The 16,273-nt window shown below is 41.4% G+C and overlaps 1 protein-coding gene across 3 annotated transcripts in view; it reads left to right on the forward strand.

Annotated features, from left to right (window-relative positions):
- The first annotated feature begins 717 nt into the window (after positions 1 to 717).
- The window catches only part of NPSR1 (neuropeptide S receptor 1), a 175,477-nt gene continuing 159,921 nt past the window's right edge, over positions 718 to 16,273 (forward strand). For all 3 annotated transcript variants that reach the window (XM_037837548.1, XM_037837550.1, XM_037837549.1), the window contains exon 1: positions 718 to 864. In XM_037837548.1, coding sequence (XP_037693476.1) covers positions 718 to 864 — 147 coding nt within the window. The remainder of the gene's footprint in view (positions 865 to 16,273) is intronic.

Raw genomic sequence — 16,273 nt, forward strand, 5'->3', positions numbered from 1 at the left:
GGCCATAAAAGTACCTACCAGGCACTGCTCCCAGTCAGATCAGGAGGGGATGTGGCTTATTGACAAACAGACCACGGGATTTTTGGAGAACTGCCCTGTGAAAACCTAGAATAGAATCACAGGTATGAAAATACAAATGTGCCATTTGCCTATGTTTACTGAAATCTGCTACTCAGTAAATGACAGGGTGAGAACCGTAAGAAGGCAACCTCAGCTGAAACAAATGCATAATTATGATTTGATTTCAGAAGTGCAAATATGACCTGGTTGAATGGACCTGCTGATGAGTCCAAATACCTGTATTGTTGAGGCTTGGACAGGAGTGGGGATCCACTCTGGAAGTTAGGAAAAGCATAATTGGACAGAGACACACTGAAGGAAGGCCTGTCCAGGCAGCCTCATAGGTGGTGGCTGGGGTCTCCCACCTGCTGCTTTTAGGGTGAAGTCCCATCCCTGGGCAGGGGGGTGTGGGGTGATGAGGACTGTGCTGGCTACTGGATAGTAACTGCAGAGGAGAGTGCAGCATGTGGATCCTCCCTGTCATCAGACAGAACTCTTGAATGAGGTGGGCTCTGCTCAGCTGAGCTCCATCCAGAAGCTTTCCTTGGGAGGCAGAGGAGGTGCCAAGCTGCAGCTGCTGCCTGGCTCTCCAGAGGTGAGCTGGACTCTGCAACCCAGCTGCAGACACAGGGGCAGAGGCTCAGCCCTGCCTGAACCATGCCTGCCAACCTCACAGAGGGCAGCCCCAATCCCAACGCAAACATGCAGACAGTGGATTATTCCCCAGCCACCTGCACCGACACAGTGACTTTCACCGAAGTGGTGGAAGGTGAGGACTGGGGCTCCTTCTACTACTCCTTTAAGGTAAGTTTCCTGCCTTCCACTCAGAACACAGATTTGAAATAGTGAAACAGGTAGCCATGAAGTTAAAGTAGCATAGTCAATATTGTAAACAGGAGTAGTTTATTTTCTTTAATAAAAAAGAGTTAAAAAAAAAAAAAAGACGAAGAAGATGAGCTGAAGCAGAGTTTTTCATAATGTGCAATAACCTGTATCATAATTTCTTGTGAATACATATCTTTTTTCCTTCTACTGCCGAAATGTGTGAATCAAGAGTAACATTTATGAGTGGATTTTTTTTAATTTTCCCCCTTTCCTTATGCAAAAGAACTTTACATGAATCCTATAGCAATGTTTAAAATGGTCCATGTATAATGCAGACTAGAGTTGTGGGTTTTTTCTAGGTACACTCATATCCCTAGGGACAGCTACTGACGCAATAAGAGACATAGCCCTAGGTAAGGACGGAAGGAGCAGACTTTCATTGTTAGTGATTTTTATTGAACATCAGTGAGAAATGGAGTCTGTGACCTCACTTTGTGGTGTCACGGTTTGCAACAAGTTGCCTCCTAGAACAAAAGAAGGAATCAGATTCTGGTGTGTTTCGCCTTTTAAGTGTCTGAGCACCACATTAAGGAAATAAACCTCATTGAGCTAATACATTTCCCTAATCTGCAACAAGGTCTTGGAGTCAGGGACTAATTGGACATCTGAAAACAAGAGTTTCCTGCTTCTTGCATCCAAGCTCTGGGACTTCAGGTTATCCAGGTTGTTTTACACTCTGCCTCACGGCATGTTCAGACATTGCCATAATTCACAATTTTTAAACCAATACCACTTTATGCCAAATTTATACCAGTTTATACCACAAAGGAAAATACTTCAAGAAAAAGTCTAGTGTGTGTTTGTTTGTTTAATCCTCTGGATGTTCTTGAAACAATTTGGCTTTTACCAGGCGAGGTAGATTCACTACGGCATCCACCTCTCTCCTGGAGGTTTGCCTCTTTGCAAATGCTCAGAATAAAACTTTCAGCCGGAAACTGTCCGGGGAGCCTGCCTGGCACTCCTCAAAGACCCAGAGACGCTGTAGCTAAGCAGAGCCTGAACAAATCACTCGTGCTTGCGCTTGCTGCTGGCACGGAGAACCACCTCATAATGCATGCGCACACACACAGCCCAGCTGCAGAGCTCTGTGACATAAAATAAAAACCAAAATTGCCATTTACCATGGACTGACTAATCCCCTTCATGAAATCAGCCTGCAGACCCAGAGATTCTATCTTAGAGAAGCAGGTTTTGTGCACTTGGGAAGCACATGGCGCCGCTCAGCTAGGGCTGCTTCTGTAGCCTCTTTGATATTTATAGAACATGACAGCAAACAGAATGAAGAGTCTGGCCATCGCAAAGGGGGATAATAATAAGCAATAAGGCAGTCATTCTGAGACTCGGGCAATAATCACTGGGAACTGAAATAGCATTTGCTGTTTGTTGAATACAGCACCTGCCAGGATGTTTTGAATATGTGAACAAACAAATACCTGCTTACTCTCTATCAGTGTTTGCACTCTCTGTCCTAGCAAAATCCTTTCTAGATGGTAAATAGAATCACATCATTTTTTCTTTTTCCTATTGTTATATTTGCTGTAAAACAGCTAGACCACTGGACAAAGAGAGAAGCAGCAAGGGAGAAGTTGTAAGTCTAGCCAGGAGCTTTGAAAACACTGCTTCATTTTATGAGAGACACATTTGCTTGATTAAGTGATTTTTAGTTACACAACCATCAGTGGTGGAGTTTGTGGGAACTTAGTGCAACTTTTTTCCATGGTCCCCTGTGACCAGAAGCATTTTGGGGGTGGGTTGCGGCAGGGGACACCATATGAAAACAGGTCTGATATGAGCCCTTGTCCGCTGTGATTCCTTTTGTCTCACATACTTTTCAAGAAAGAAGTCACAACTGTCCCATCACCATCTCTTAAACATGTCCTTTCAATCCCCATTGCTTTTACTAGAAGCGGTAAAACTAACAGGAAAAATAAAAATTGTAAAAGCAGAAAATATTAACAGCAGAATTAAGAGCAACAGCAGTGTGGTGGCTTTGAGTTCGGAAACCCAGAAAAACATGCTCTTAATCTTACCCTGTTCCCATGGGTGTGAACCCACTGAAAATAGGACCTTTTGATGTGGCCCATCTTCAGTTAAGGTGTGGCTCACCTGAATAGGATGGGTCTTAATCCTATTTCTGGTGGCCTCATAGGGAAATCCACAGAGAGAGAAGCCATGGGGAGCAGCCAGAAGCTGGGAGTCAACAGAACCTGGAAGGGAAAGCCATGTGACAGAGAAGCCAAGGAACCCCAAAGATCACCAGCTAGCCAGAAGATACTGACCCCAGGAGGAAGCAGGCTTTCTAGCCTCTGAAACCATGAGCCAATAAATTCTGTTGATCAGTCAGAAATTGCATGGCCTTGGTTTTAGCAGCTGGGAAACTAAGATAAGCAGTAACTATGTGTCCCACTGTGCCATTTACTGTGGGCTTTCTAGTTGCCAGGAATATTGCTTAGCAGCTTCGGGAACTGTCATTTAATTCTCACAATTCAGTGGGCTCGTTTCCATCTGGAATTGCCTTCCATTTTCACCTCAGTTGATCTAAATTCTACCCATTCTTTAAGGCTCAGAGTGGGTTGCTTCCTCCATGAAGCCCTCTTGACCTGTCCTTCCTCTGAATTCCAGTAGTGTTATGGACTGTATCTCTCTTCCTTAATCCAGCTCTGTCAAACTTTCATTTAAATATGTGTCAGGTAGATGCGTTATAGACATTAATAAGCTCCTTGAATGAATGGAATGCCTTATGTTTGTTTCATATTCTCTCCAGAACCCAGCACCCCACTAGACATACTGCACATACTCAAAAAACATTTGCTACAGAAATGAAGCATGATGTTGTTTATCTCAATGCCTGCATTTTTTCAGACTCGGCAACAGAAAGCTTACTTTCTAAGTGACAGAGGTCGGGGAGTCTTGTTAACTACAAGTCCCCATCTCAGCCTCTGCCTTGCCTAGTCTTTCTCAGCTGTGCTCACTGAGATCCTTCTCTGCAAGCCTGTTCAGCTCATCCTTATCCCATTTCTAAGCCAACTGTGCCAAGGTAGGTGATATATTCCAGTTAGCTATAGTGCCTTGGATTGGTATCCAGTACCTCATTTAGCTCTGAGAAGCCTGTACCAGCCGCATTGCAATCTTACCCAGCATCAGCTGTCTTACCCAGTCCACAAGCTGGCTCTTAACTTGGTTTCCTACTTCCTACTTGGTTTTCCTACTCTTGCTCTCCTTCCCCTTGGCTGGAGAAGACTAGACATCCCTGCCTAGATCTCACTAGTCCTTCCTTCCTTACAACCTTAGAGCCATTTACCCCCCCCCCATCCCCCACCCCCGTTTCCAACCCCAAATTCTTGCTTCTGCTCTCTAGGGCTCTAAACTGCTCTGCCTCCTAAGCATATTGTACTCCTTGGATATCAGTAGTGAGATCAAGATGGGGGTGGAGTTCACCACCCCCTTCCTTTCTCACAGTCTTCATGGATGAGATGCTCATTGTCCTGGGTTCAAGGTCCTCAGCTCAGGCCATGGATTTCTTCTCAGTATCCAGTTTCTTTTACTTTTAAGGCCCCATCCAGCTTGCCTCTTCAGCTAGCCCCTAGGCATCCATCAGAAGTTTTCACACCAGAAGTGTTGAAGGATGGGACCCGGTTAACTGAATGAAACACAGAGGAAACTCTTCATACCAAAGCCCTTAATTTTGCCAGTGAATTCACTAGCAATGTTTCCTGAATCTCTGATTCTTAATAATGAGAAACCTTATTCAAACTAACTGGAGGCTTGTCTTAAATAGTAAATTATCTAAATGATAAAATAATGCAAATGAGACCTAGTTTTATTACTCTCAGGTGAGGAGAGAAACCCATGAACCAGGACTGCTGAATACATATTACCCAGTGACAATCTTTTCTTGAATCTCTTTCTGTGGTTAGTTACAAATGATAGGCCATCTATTGTTTATATGTAAATAGTGTTTCTAAGTGCTTGAAGGTGATTGGACACAGTTTGTTCCTTTGTTTGCACACCCTCCCCACTTTGCTCTCTTACTGTTAATTTTCTTAACACACCTTACCTCTATTAATATAACAAAAGCAAATTTCAGCTCACCCCATATCCCAATTAGCTCACGCTATGCTTTAGCAAGAGCTCAATTTAAAAACTTAAGTATACTGTGCTAGTTTCCATTACGTTTATGTCGACAACTCATTTCCAAGAACTCATTCTACCCACCAAGTATCAACATTTTCACCTTCCGTGACTGTAATTTCAACGCCTCTTTGCCCACTTGTCTGCCTCCCTGAATGCTCTTGTCACGTCGCACCCTTCAGAGCTTGCTTATCTCCCTTTCTACCTTAGACCCTAGGACAATGTCAGTGATGTCACTGAGTTGCTGGGTGACTCCACAAGTACTTCATATAATCCCCAAATTATTTACCTCAGTGTGTGAAAAATACAATGTACTTGACTAAATTTGTCTTTGCATCACTAACGCATCAGATGGTAAGACATACACTCTCAAGTCAATTCGGAACAAACTCGCGGAGATTTTTCCGTCTGTGGAGGGTTTTCCCGCCCTCCGACTCAGGGGCGGAGCGTCTCCGGTGAGTGCTTTGCTGCGGGTTAGCAAGGCGCAGAGGGCGGGCCTGGTCTAGTGCCGGATCTGGGTGACTGGCGTCAGCTGAGATGAAAGTCCTGCCTGGCCCTCAGAGGTGGTCATCCTCCTTGTTCCAGACCCCGCACCTGGGTCCCCATGTGGCCTGCGGCGTGCCCGCACATTCCCTTAAGGTCCACTGTGCTCACGTCTCTCTCTTTCTATGGCAGCCAAATGTCTGTGCTCTTTTCAGTCCCAGCAAGAGCACAGAAACTCTGGGCTGCGGAAAACAGTGTTGTTGGTCTGGTCCTCTGTCTACTCACATTGCTGTCAGTGCTGTAAGTCCCACCTCATGACAGCTGGGAAAACCCCAGGAAGCTGCCAAGTCTCTGGCTCCTCCAGGATGTGGATCCGGGACCCTGCTACTCCTGGGTTCCCAGTCCTAGAGCGTGTTTTCTCCACCCCCCCTTTCTTTTACTTCAGTTTTATTGAGATATATTCACATACCATACAATCATCCATGGTGTACAATCACAGTACCATCGTATAGTTGTGCATTCATCAACTCAGTCTATTTTTGAACATTTTCCTTACACCAGAAAGAATATAAATAAGAATAAAAAATAAAAGTAAAAAAGAACACCCAAATCATCACCCCCATCCCACCCTATTTTTCATTTAGGTTTTGTCCCCATTTTTCTATTCATCCATCCATACACTGGATAAAGGGAGTGTGATCCACAAGGTTTTCACAATCACACTGTCACCCTTTTTAAGCTACATTGTTATACAATCATCTTCAAGAGTCAAGGCTACTGGATTGGAGTTTGGTAGTTTCAGGTATTTACTTCTAGCTATTTCAATACACTAAAAACTAAAAAGTGTTATCTATATAGTGTGTAAGAATGCCCATCAGAGTGACCTCTCAACTCCATTTGAAATCTCTCAGCCACTGAAACTTTATTTTGTTTCATTTTGCATCCCCCTTTTGGTCAAGAAGATGTTCTCGATCCCACGATGCCGGGTCCAGATTCATCCCCAGGAGTCAAATCCTGCATTGCCAGGGAGATTTACACCCCCGGGAGTCAGGTCCCATGTAAGGGTCTTCCCCCCTTTTTGTGAAAACCTTTGGGGGGGGAGGGATAGTATAAAACCTATCATCTCATCAACATCTCATCAGTCTCCAGGCCCCTCCATTTCTCCTAACACCCTGTACCACGATAGCACCATCTAACTCTCCCATTCTCCATCAGCCTTGTTTTCCTGTGCCTGCAGTGGGGAAACCAACAACACTGTCTTCTCAGTTCCAAACTTAATTGCTTCTTCCAGGCCCTGTGCTCTGTATGCTCAAAAGTTGCATCCTCTGGTAAGGGAAAAAGCTATTTTCCTTCAAGCCATTTGTGATGTCTTCCATGAGGTATTTTGAAAGCTGAATGCTGATTTGTTCTCCCCTTTTGCGTTGATGGTTAGAGATCGCACCCTGGGGTCAGGTGGAGGCAAGTGCTATGGCCACCTGGGCTGGGGGGCGTTTCTATCAAGGAAGGCAGAAAGAGCAAATCCATTAATATTTTTAAATGTCACCCTGTCATCCTTCAAATAAATTCTTGTTGCTATAGTGGGTAAGAATTTTTCGAGCCATGTACTCAAGTGGACCAGAAATGTAACTTTATTTTTTCTATAACTGAACATAGCTTCTCTTTGAAACTTTCAGTCCACCTGATTGCAGAATAGGTAGATTTCGTTATCCCCAGGTAAACCCAGACTTTCGAGTTTTCACCACAGTTTCAATGAGGCAGTGAAGTTTAGAGCACAGGCTCCAGAGCCGGATGGTGGGATCAAATCCCATCCCTACCACTGCCTAGCTGGGTGACTTTAGGCAGTCTTCTCATACCTGTGCCTCCATTTCTTCATCCAGAAAATGAAGTTAATAATTGAGTGCCCTTCATAGCATTGTTGTGAAAAGTAAGTAATAGTAGGTGTTCAGTTTGCTGTAGCTGCCATTATGCAAAATACCAGAAATGGATTGGCTTTTATAAAGGGGATTTATTTGGTTACAGATTTACAGTTCTGTGGCCATAAAAGTGTCCAAATTAAGGCATCAACAAGAGTGTACCTTCACTGAGGAAATGCTTATGGCATCCAAACACCTCCGTTAGCAGGGAAGGCATGCTTTGGCATCTGCTGATCCTTTGTTCCTGGGTTGTGGTTTCAAAATGGCTTTCTCCAAAATGTCTCTGGGCTTGTCTCTCTTAGTTTCTTTGGCTCCTGTGTATCTAAACATCTAGGAGTCCTCTCTTAGCTTCTCTATCTCAGCTCCTGTGCATTCTTGCTTGATCTCCCAGGGCATTTTTCTCTAAGCATCTGGGGGTCCTCTCTTAGCTTCTCCAGAGTAAACCCTAAACAAGCATCTCTAAACATCTCCAAGAATCTCTAAGTGTCAGCGTCAGTATCCGCTCTTAGCTTCTCTCCAAAATGTCCCTCTCAGCTGTTCTGAGCTCCTTCTGTCTGTGAGTTCTCTTATAGGACTCTAGTGATTTAATTAAGACCCACCCTAAATTAGCAGAGTAATGCCTCCATGGAAATAACGTCATCAAAGATCTGCCCACAGTTGAGTGAGTCACATCTCCATAGAAACACTCAATCAAAAGTTTCCACTGGACAAGTTTGGGTTAAAAGATCATGGTTCTTTTGGGGGGACATAATATATCCAACCCAGCACAGAAAGCTCATGAGTTTTAAGAACAGAGAGTAGTCCAGAACAAGTGCTCAATAAATGTTAGTTATTATTTCCTCAGAAATTAGTTGGTTCACTTTGTTTACTCAAGGCCACTCTTCAAGAGGTAAAGAGTCACCATCATTATAGAGAAGCATCAGAAGATTCTAAGAGAGACCACCACAGGCTGAAGCATTTCTTGTCAGCTTTAATATGCATTAGGTCCTCAGACAATGGTGGTGAATGGAACTGTTTGTATTTCTTCTAATTACAATTTTTAAAGGAGAATAAAGCATAGATATTTAGGGAAGATTCCATTTCTTCCCTTCTAATCTAGAATAGAATGTCTCATTTTTATATGAGATATCAAAAATGAGTTTAATGGCCCCACTACATAAAGGGCTATTTGTAGAGATGGGCAGCTATGCCCTGTCCAGAGAAGGAAAAAAAAGAATAGTCTTCTAATGTGGCACAGATTTTTCAGGCCACAAGGTGGCAAAATCACACAAGGTCACAAGTAAGTTGTAAGGAGCAATCACAACTCTTTTTTCCCCTACTCTGGCAATATTGATGGCTGCCTAAAAATGACAGAGCTGTTATTCTTGTCAGCACTTTATAGTTTACAACATGATTTCACATGATCTCATTTGAACCTCCCATCAGCTCTAGGGGGTTTAAAATAGCATTCTTTTTTTTTTTTTTTTTTTTAAATAACAGGTATAAAAATGAAGTCTGAGAGTAAAGATGTGAACTTTATGACAGTCCTGCTTATTTCAGGATTGGTCAGGCTAAGTGACAATAGAGGTTTATTTCTCTCTCACGTGACAGTGGCAGGCAGTTCTCCTCTAATTTGTAGATACATCATCTGAAACAAGTGACACACTTTTGCACCTTCTTGTATCTGGTTTGGGACAAGGTGACAGGTGACACACGAGTTCCACTCAGAGTCCACTAGCAAGAATTACTTACCTGATGGTCACGGGAGATGCAGCGCCACTGAATGCCCAAGAAAATGAAGCTGCAGGGGCTTATCAGGTGCTGCAGTGAAGCGTTGTTTGATCCTCATTTTCTGGAGGGTACAACCCAGATTCTTCAGCTTGGGCTCTTGACCATTCACAGTGTGAAGTGGCCATCCTCCCTAAGCCTCCCCTTAGGAACTGTGCCACATGCACTGATTTTCTCACCCTAATCCAAGGAAATGAGCTTCTTTTATCCTTTGCCCAAAATGCCCTTCTCTCACCTTGTTCTTTTGGTGTCTCACCCATGCTCAAAGGCCACTACTCTGTAAACCTCCAGGTTCCCTTAGTAGTCCAGCACCATCGCTATCTCCATTCTCCTAGGACACTTGGAATGTCTGTGTAATATGACTCATCTACTTTCTGCATGTCCATCTCCACACAAACATGCTCCCACATCCCCCCCCACACACACACAAAACACAGACATGGGAATGCATGCATACATGCACATGCGTGTAAATACACACATGTAAGCACAGAGACCCTCAGAATACACACACACACACCAGAACATACATGCACACATGTGCATATACACATTCATGCACACAGGCACACAGACACGCTCATACGTAGGCACACTGAAAGTCAGTTGTTTAGGGACATCACTACAACCCAGTATCCTTAGTATAGCCTGACACCTAGTAGATAATGGCCAATGAATATTTTGTTGAATGAAAGAACGTATCAAGAAACAATCTGTATAAAAAGTTTATTCCTAAAGCCTCAATAAACCCATGTTATCAGATTAGAGTAGATGGAGTCTGAATCCTTGCTCACCAGCCACCCGGTTTAAATTTAAAGCTGCCTTATTTGGGGGGACTCCTCACGCCGCAATAAACCATGTTTGTTTATTATGTAGATGCAATAGAAAGATCTCTAGACCCAAAGCAAACAATATCCGAGGCCTGCCTGTTCCCTTTCACATGCTGCCAGCTCTGGTTCAACTCCCAAGGCCTCAGGACTATCCTCCACCAAGCCCCAGGAAACTGGACAGGCAAAGCACAATGCGAACAGCCACATCTCTGCTCTCCTCCACCCGTGTGTTGTGGTGCCTGATTGTAAAAGCACAGCTACAGAGGCTTCTGCAGGGTATGCAGGGCAGAAGGCACCATCTGGGTACAAGGGAATCTGCTGCACAGGGGTGAAAGGTTCCAACCCTGTCTACTACAATTCTAAATCAGGCAGTCACACTTAATTCCTGTCTGCTGTTTCTAGACACTTCGAGCAGAAGATGTGCCCTGTGAACAGTGAGGCTGCAGCAACTTTCTCTGGGAAGAACCTTATCCTAGGTACCAGGGAGCCAAAGAGGGCTTATTACCGCAGTAAAGTATAACTAATCCATTCATTCAACAAATATTATGAAGATGATTTTTAGTCTTTTAGATTCTTAACATCAGTGGATAAATATAAACACTTCTCACTCATACTTAATTTTATTTTATTTAAATTTAAAAATAAATATGTCTAAAAATAAGTAAAAACATGCCAGTGCTGAATACAATCTATAAACTATATTCTTTCCATTCCCATTACAATATGAACCCCCTCATCCTAACAAGGTGAGAGGCTCTGGGGGCTTCAGAGATGGAAAAGATAGGTACCCTGTCTTCAGGAAGCTCTGTTTCTAATGGAAAAAAGTGGAATTTAATCAATAAGGGCAATGCAAGTATAAGGGAAAAGGATGTATTCATTTCAATAAAGAAAGAAAAGACTCAGGGCAGGCAGAGTCTAAACAAATTAGATGGAAGGATTTCTGCATAGATTTCTGCATAGAGAATCAAGTAAGCCAGTGTGACCAAAGCTGAGGGTTTCAAAGAAAGTTAAAAAAGGAACCAAGTGGAACATCAGAATAAGTAAAAGAGACTTTTTTCCTATAGACAAAAAGAAATCTTTGGGATTTTTCTTAGCAGAAACATTAATAGTTTGAAGTTATGATTTTAGGGAGATTAATCAGATTGCAGAATGCTCGGTGGATTATAGGGACTGGACACTGGGTAAAGAAAGTCAATTATTTTGATGGCATAGTGTGAGCTGCTGAGAGCTTGATCAGACAAGGTTTGTCTGAGATTGGAAAGGAGAAAGCAATGGGAAGTCATGTCAGATCATATGTGGGGTGTGGGGCATCAGAAGGTTGACAGAGGCAGAGAGGGAAAATGATATGGGGATTAAAATTGATAAACTGATTCTAAAATGTATATGGAAAGACAAAGGAAATCAAATAGCCACAATGATTCTGAAAAAGAAGAATAAAGTTAGAAGACTTGCACTACCTGATTTACAGACTTGCTATAAAGCTACAGGGTACTGAAGAAAGGATAGTCATAAGGATCAATGGAACAGAATAGAGGACCCACAAATAGACCCACATGTATATGGTAAATTGATTTTCAACATGGTAAAAAGGCAATTCAGTGGAAAAAAGCACAAATGGTGCTGGAACAAATGGATATCCATATGCATAAAATGAATCCCATTCCATACCTCACACTCCATAAAAATTAAACCCAAATGGACCATAAACTTAAATGCAAAACCTGTAACTATGAAACATCTAGAAGAAAACATAGGAGAAAATCTTTGCAAGCTTGGATTAGGCAAAGATCTCTTACATAGGACATTAAAAGCACAATTCAAAAAGGAAGCATTTTACAAACTGGACTTCATTAAAATCAAGAACTTCTATTCTTTGAAAGATACTCTTAAGAGAATAAAAAAGCAAAACACATACTAATCATATATCTGATAAAGGACTTTTATCCAGAACATTAAAAAAAAGTCTCAAAATTCAATTAAGAAGAAAAGAAAAAGCCAATTTTAAAAAAATAGGAAAGCTTTGAGCAGACACGTCACCAAAGAAGATATACTGATGGCAAATGAGCACATGAAAAGATGCTCAACATCATTAGTCATAAGTCAATATGAAGTAAAACCACAATTATTAGAATGGCTAAAATAAAACTATACTGACAATACTAAGCACTGGGAATGAATTAGAACCATAATACATTGCTGATGGCAGTGCAAAATGATACCTATACTTTGGAAAGCTTTTTGGCATTTTCTTATAAAGTTAGACATACATTTACTATACAATCTAGTAACTCCACTCCTGGGTATATACCCAAGGGAAATGAAAAACATGTCTACACAAAAACCTGTATATAGACATTTATGTTGACTTCACTCAAAATTGCCAAAAACTGGAAATAGCCCAAACATCCCTCAGCTGAGGAATGAATAAATAAACTGTGATACATCCATACAATGGAATATTATTCAGCAATAAAAAGGAATAAACTGTAGAGACACACAAAATGAATGAATCTTCTGTTAAGTGAAAGCAGCCAGACTCAAAAGGCTACATGCTGTATGATTCCATTCATAAGATATTCTTGAAAAGGGAAAGTTATAATGACAGAAAGCAAATCAGTGATTTCCATGGGCTGGGGGTGGGGAGAGAGGGTGACTTCAAATGGAGCCCAGTGAAATTTTTTTGGATGATGGAACTATTTTGTATCATGACAGTAATGGTCATTTTGTCAAAACTCACAGAACTATACATTAAAAAGGGTGACTTTTCCTGTGTATGTTATACTTCAATAAAAAAGTTTTAAGTGATAAAGAGACCCATGTATTGAGTTTTGTTTTCAACAAAGTGTATGTCATTTAAAATGCATAATCCAAAGTTACGGCCTATTGGAAGTGTAGCTAAAGTCCCTGAAACACAGGATGTCGATTTAGACATCATTGGTAAAGAATGAATGGATGGACGAATACCCCAAAACCTTAAGTGTGGATCAAATGGACAGAGACACTGAGGCTTCTCTTTACTCAGGTCTTTGATCCAATGTCACCCCCTCAAGGGTCTCCTTGAACTCATCCCATCAAGAACAGCAACACCCATCACCACTCTCCATCCCCATCATGCTGTATTTTTCCTTTTACCACTTACATGACATTATGCACTTTTATCTGTCTCCCTACTTAAAACTATGCTCCGTGGGGGTAGGAGTTGCATCTGGCTGACTGCTGTACCCAGTGCCAACACCAAGCCCAGCATAGATTAGAACCTCACTCTTGTGAAGGGGTGAACAAATCCTACTTTGGACTTAGCTGTGTGCTAGCATAAATATTGACGAAGACTTCAACTTTAAGAGCATTTTCCAAGGGTCCCCTTTATTCTATTTTGTGGGTAGACATCAACAATTAGCCATTTACCATGAATCTTCACAATATAATCTTCAGTATGGGTGAGGAATAATGATGATGCTACCAAATTTTGGAAAATGTCAACTAGATTGGTGAAAGGAGGTACAAGGTGAGCCTGCAGAAGGGGAAGGTATGCCCAGAGACAGGTCCTGAATGGACTTCTACAGCCAAAAGATCTGTTTGGTTGATTCAATAGTTATTCTCATCCCCTTCTCACTCTTCCAGCTAAATACTCAATGCCCTGGTCTTCTTGCGGCTAGCTGTGCCATGTGGCACAGTTTGGCCTAAGAAACTTAATTAGAAGTCTTTTATAAGAAATTTATAAGATTTCTAATAAAGGTTTTGGCTTTTCTGACAAAAGGAGAAAGTCATGGCTGGCATCTTCCCTTTCCACCTTTCATTTTTTTTTTTTTTTTTTTTTTTTTTTGCCTTGAACGTGGACACAATGCATGGTGCTGCAGCAGCCATTTTGTGACCACAAGAGACAAGCCAAGGCAATCTCAGTGAATGCAGGAGATACTGAATCAAGGTCAGTGGCTACCTACCTTCAGATTTCCTATTATGTGAGAAAATTAATCTTTATTTGTTTAAGCCACTCTTAAGCTGGCTTTCTTTTACTTTTGAGCTGAACACTGTCCTAACTGATATAAATAGTTATTTTTGAGCTGAACAATGTTCTAACTGATATAAATAAAAATTAGATAGATGATAAAGGTCCTGAAGCCAAGGACTTGATAGTGGACCACAGAGAATCAAACAGAAAATTGACAAAAAAAATAAAAAAATAAAAAGTATTTGTGGGGTACAAGGGCCAGCTCTGCCCATATTTCTCATGCTGCTATTATCTAGGTAAGGAAGGGATTGAACAGATGCTTAGAAAATTTAATTCAGACTAGATTGTACATTTTTAAGTATCTAAGAAAGGAAAAGTCTTTTCACCCCATCCAAAAAAAAGTCTTACATTTTTCAAAATGATTTTCCACACTCCAGATAATTACAATGCCATTTATTTATATAACCTTATGAGGAAATCCTACAAACACTTTAAAAACTTCAGCTCAAAAACCTCCCAAAATATTAGCAGATTTCTTATGATGGTGCAATAAGGGGATTTTTTAATCTCCATCAGAAACATGAGAAATCACATTCTTTCCCGACAGTTTAAACAACCCAGAAAAGTATAGCAGCCCAGATGTGATGAAGATCAATGGTGACTCCCCAGCCTTCACTAGAGGGCAGTTTGGGAAATCAGAAGAGACTTATTTTCAAATTTCAACCACTATGCCATTCTCCCACAGAATCTTTGAGCTACTAGCAAAAACTTGCAGAACCTTCTTCCTCAAAACTCTGGAAAATAGGTACAGGTTTGCAGTAACTGGACAATTGTTGAATCGAGAAAACAGCTTTAAAAACCAGAAGAGAAGCTCCTTGTGTCCTTGCTGACCCTTCCCCATCTCCTCTGCAGTGCGGTGTGGAGCGAGCCTACACTCCTGTTGTGGATCCTTGGCCCTGCTCCAAGAGCAGAATAACCACTGTGCACATACTGGGGTCCTGTATGCAGGTGCCTATCTATCCTGACTGAACCAAGAAACTCATCTCTGGACCACCATCCCAGGGCATAAGCAGCTGAAGCAGTGTAAGCAACAATTAAGTCAAAGCCACGTGGGGCAAAGGATTACCTGCCTTAAGAAATACAAAAGAGCGCACAGGAAGGGGGTAAGAGTATACAGTGTATCAGCGGGAGTAGAGGGGACATTTGAATTCCCCTAAACAGGGGAATCCCTATAGCCACAAGCAAGCACAAGCCAAGGCACTGGCTCAGAAAAGACAAACAGGACCCTGCACTCACTTTTGCCTCTGGCTGAACATACCACCCGATGCAGAATCAATGTAAAAAGACTGTGAGAAGTGTTGGGGGTTTTGTTTGGTTGGTTTTTTGTCTGTTTTTTTTATTGTTGTTGTTGTTTTTCTTCTGCATTTGTTTGTCTGTTTTTGTTAGCTCCTGGCAGTCAAGGAAATCTCTGTAAAATCACTAGCTGGATACAAACCTTAGGAACTAAATTCCAGACTTAACACTTTAAAATATTAAAATATACATTATGCAATAAAACTTATTATAAGACAAACAAAGAAACAGTAAATGATGCCCCATCCAAAGGAACAAGATAAAAATCCAGAAACCATCAATGAAAAAAAATAGAATTTGGACATACCAGATAATGACTTTAAAAACAAAAGTGATATTCAATATGCTTGAGAAGATAAAAGAAAACACAGAGAAAGAACTAAATGATATCAGGAAAACAATTAATGAACAATATGAGAATCTCAATCAGGAGAAATTTTTTAAAAGAACCAAAAGGAAACAATAGAGTTGAAGATCACAACAACTGAAATGAAAAATTCTCCAGAAGGAATCAGTGAAATCAAAGACAAGGCAATTGAAATGATTCAAGAAAAAGTAATGAAAAAAAAATAAACAGGCCCTAAGAGACCTATGGGGCATTGTCAAGCATACCAATATATACATTATGGGAGTCCCAGAAAAAGAGAAAGGGGTAGAAGTAATATTCAATGAAATAATGGCAGAAAATCTCCCAAACTTAACCAAAGATATGAATATACACATTCAAGAGCCCCAACAAACCCCAAATAGGATAAGATTGAAGAGAACCGTGCCCAGGCACATACTAGTCAAACTGCTGAATGCCAAGTACAGAGTCCTGAAATCTGCCAGAGTAAAGCAACACGTTATGTACAAGGGAGTCCCAAAACAATTGTGCCAATTTCTCATCAGAAACCAGGGAT

This window comes from Choloepus didactylus, chromosome 5, assembly GCF_015220235.1.
Source record: "Choloepus didactylus isolate mChoDid1 chromosome 5, mChoDid1.pri, whole genome shotgun sequence".
NCBI classification, from domain to species: Eukaryota; Metazoa; Chordata; class Mammalia; order Pilosa; family Megalonychidae; genus Choloepus; species Choloepus didactylus.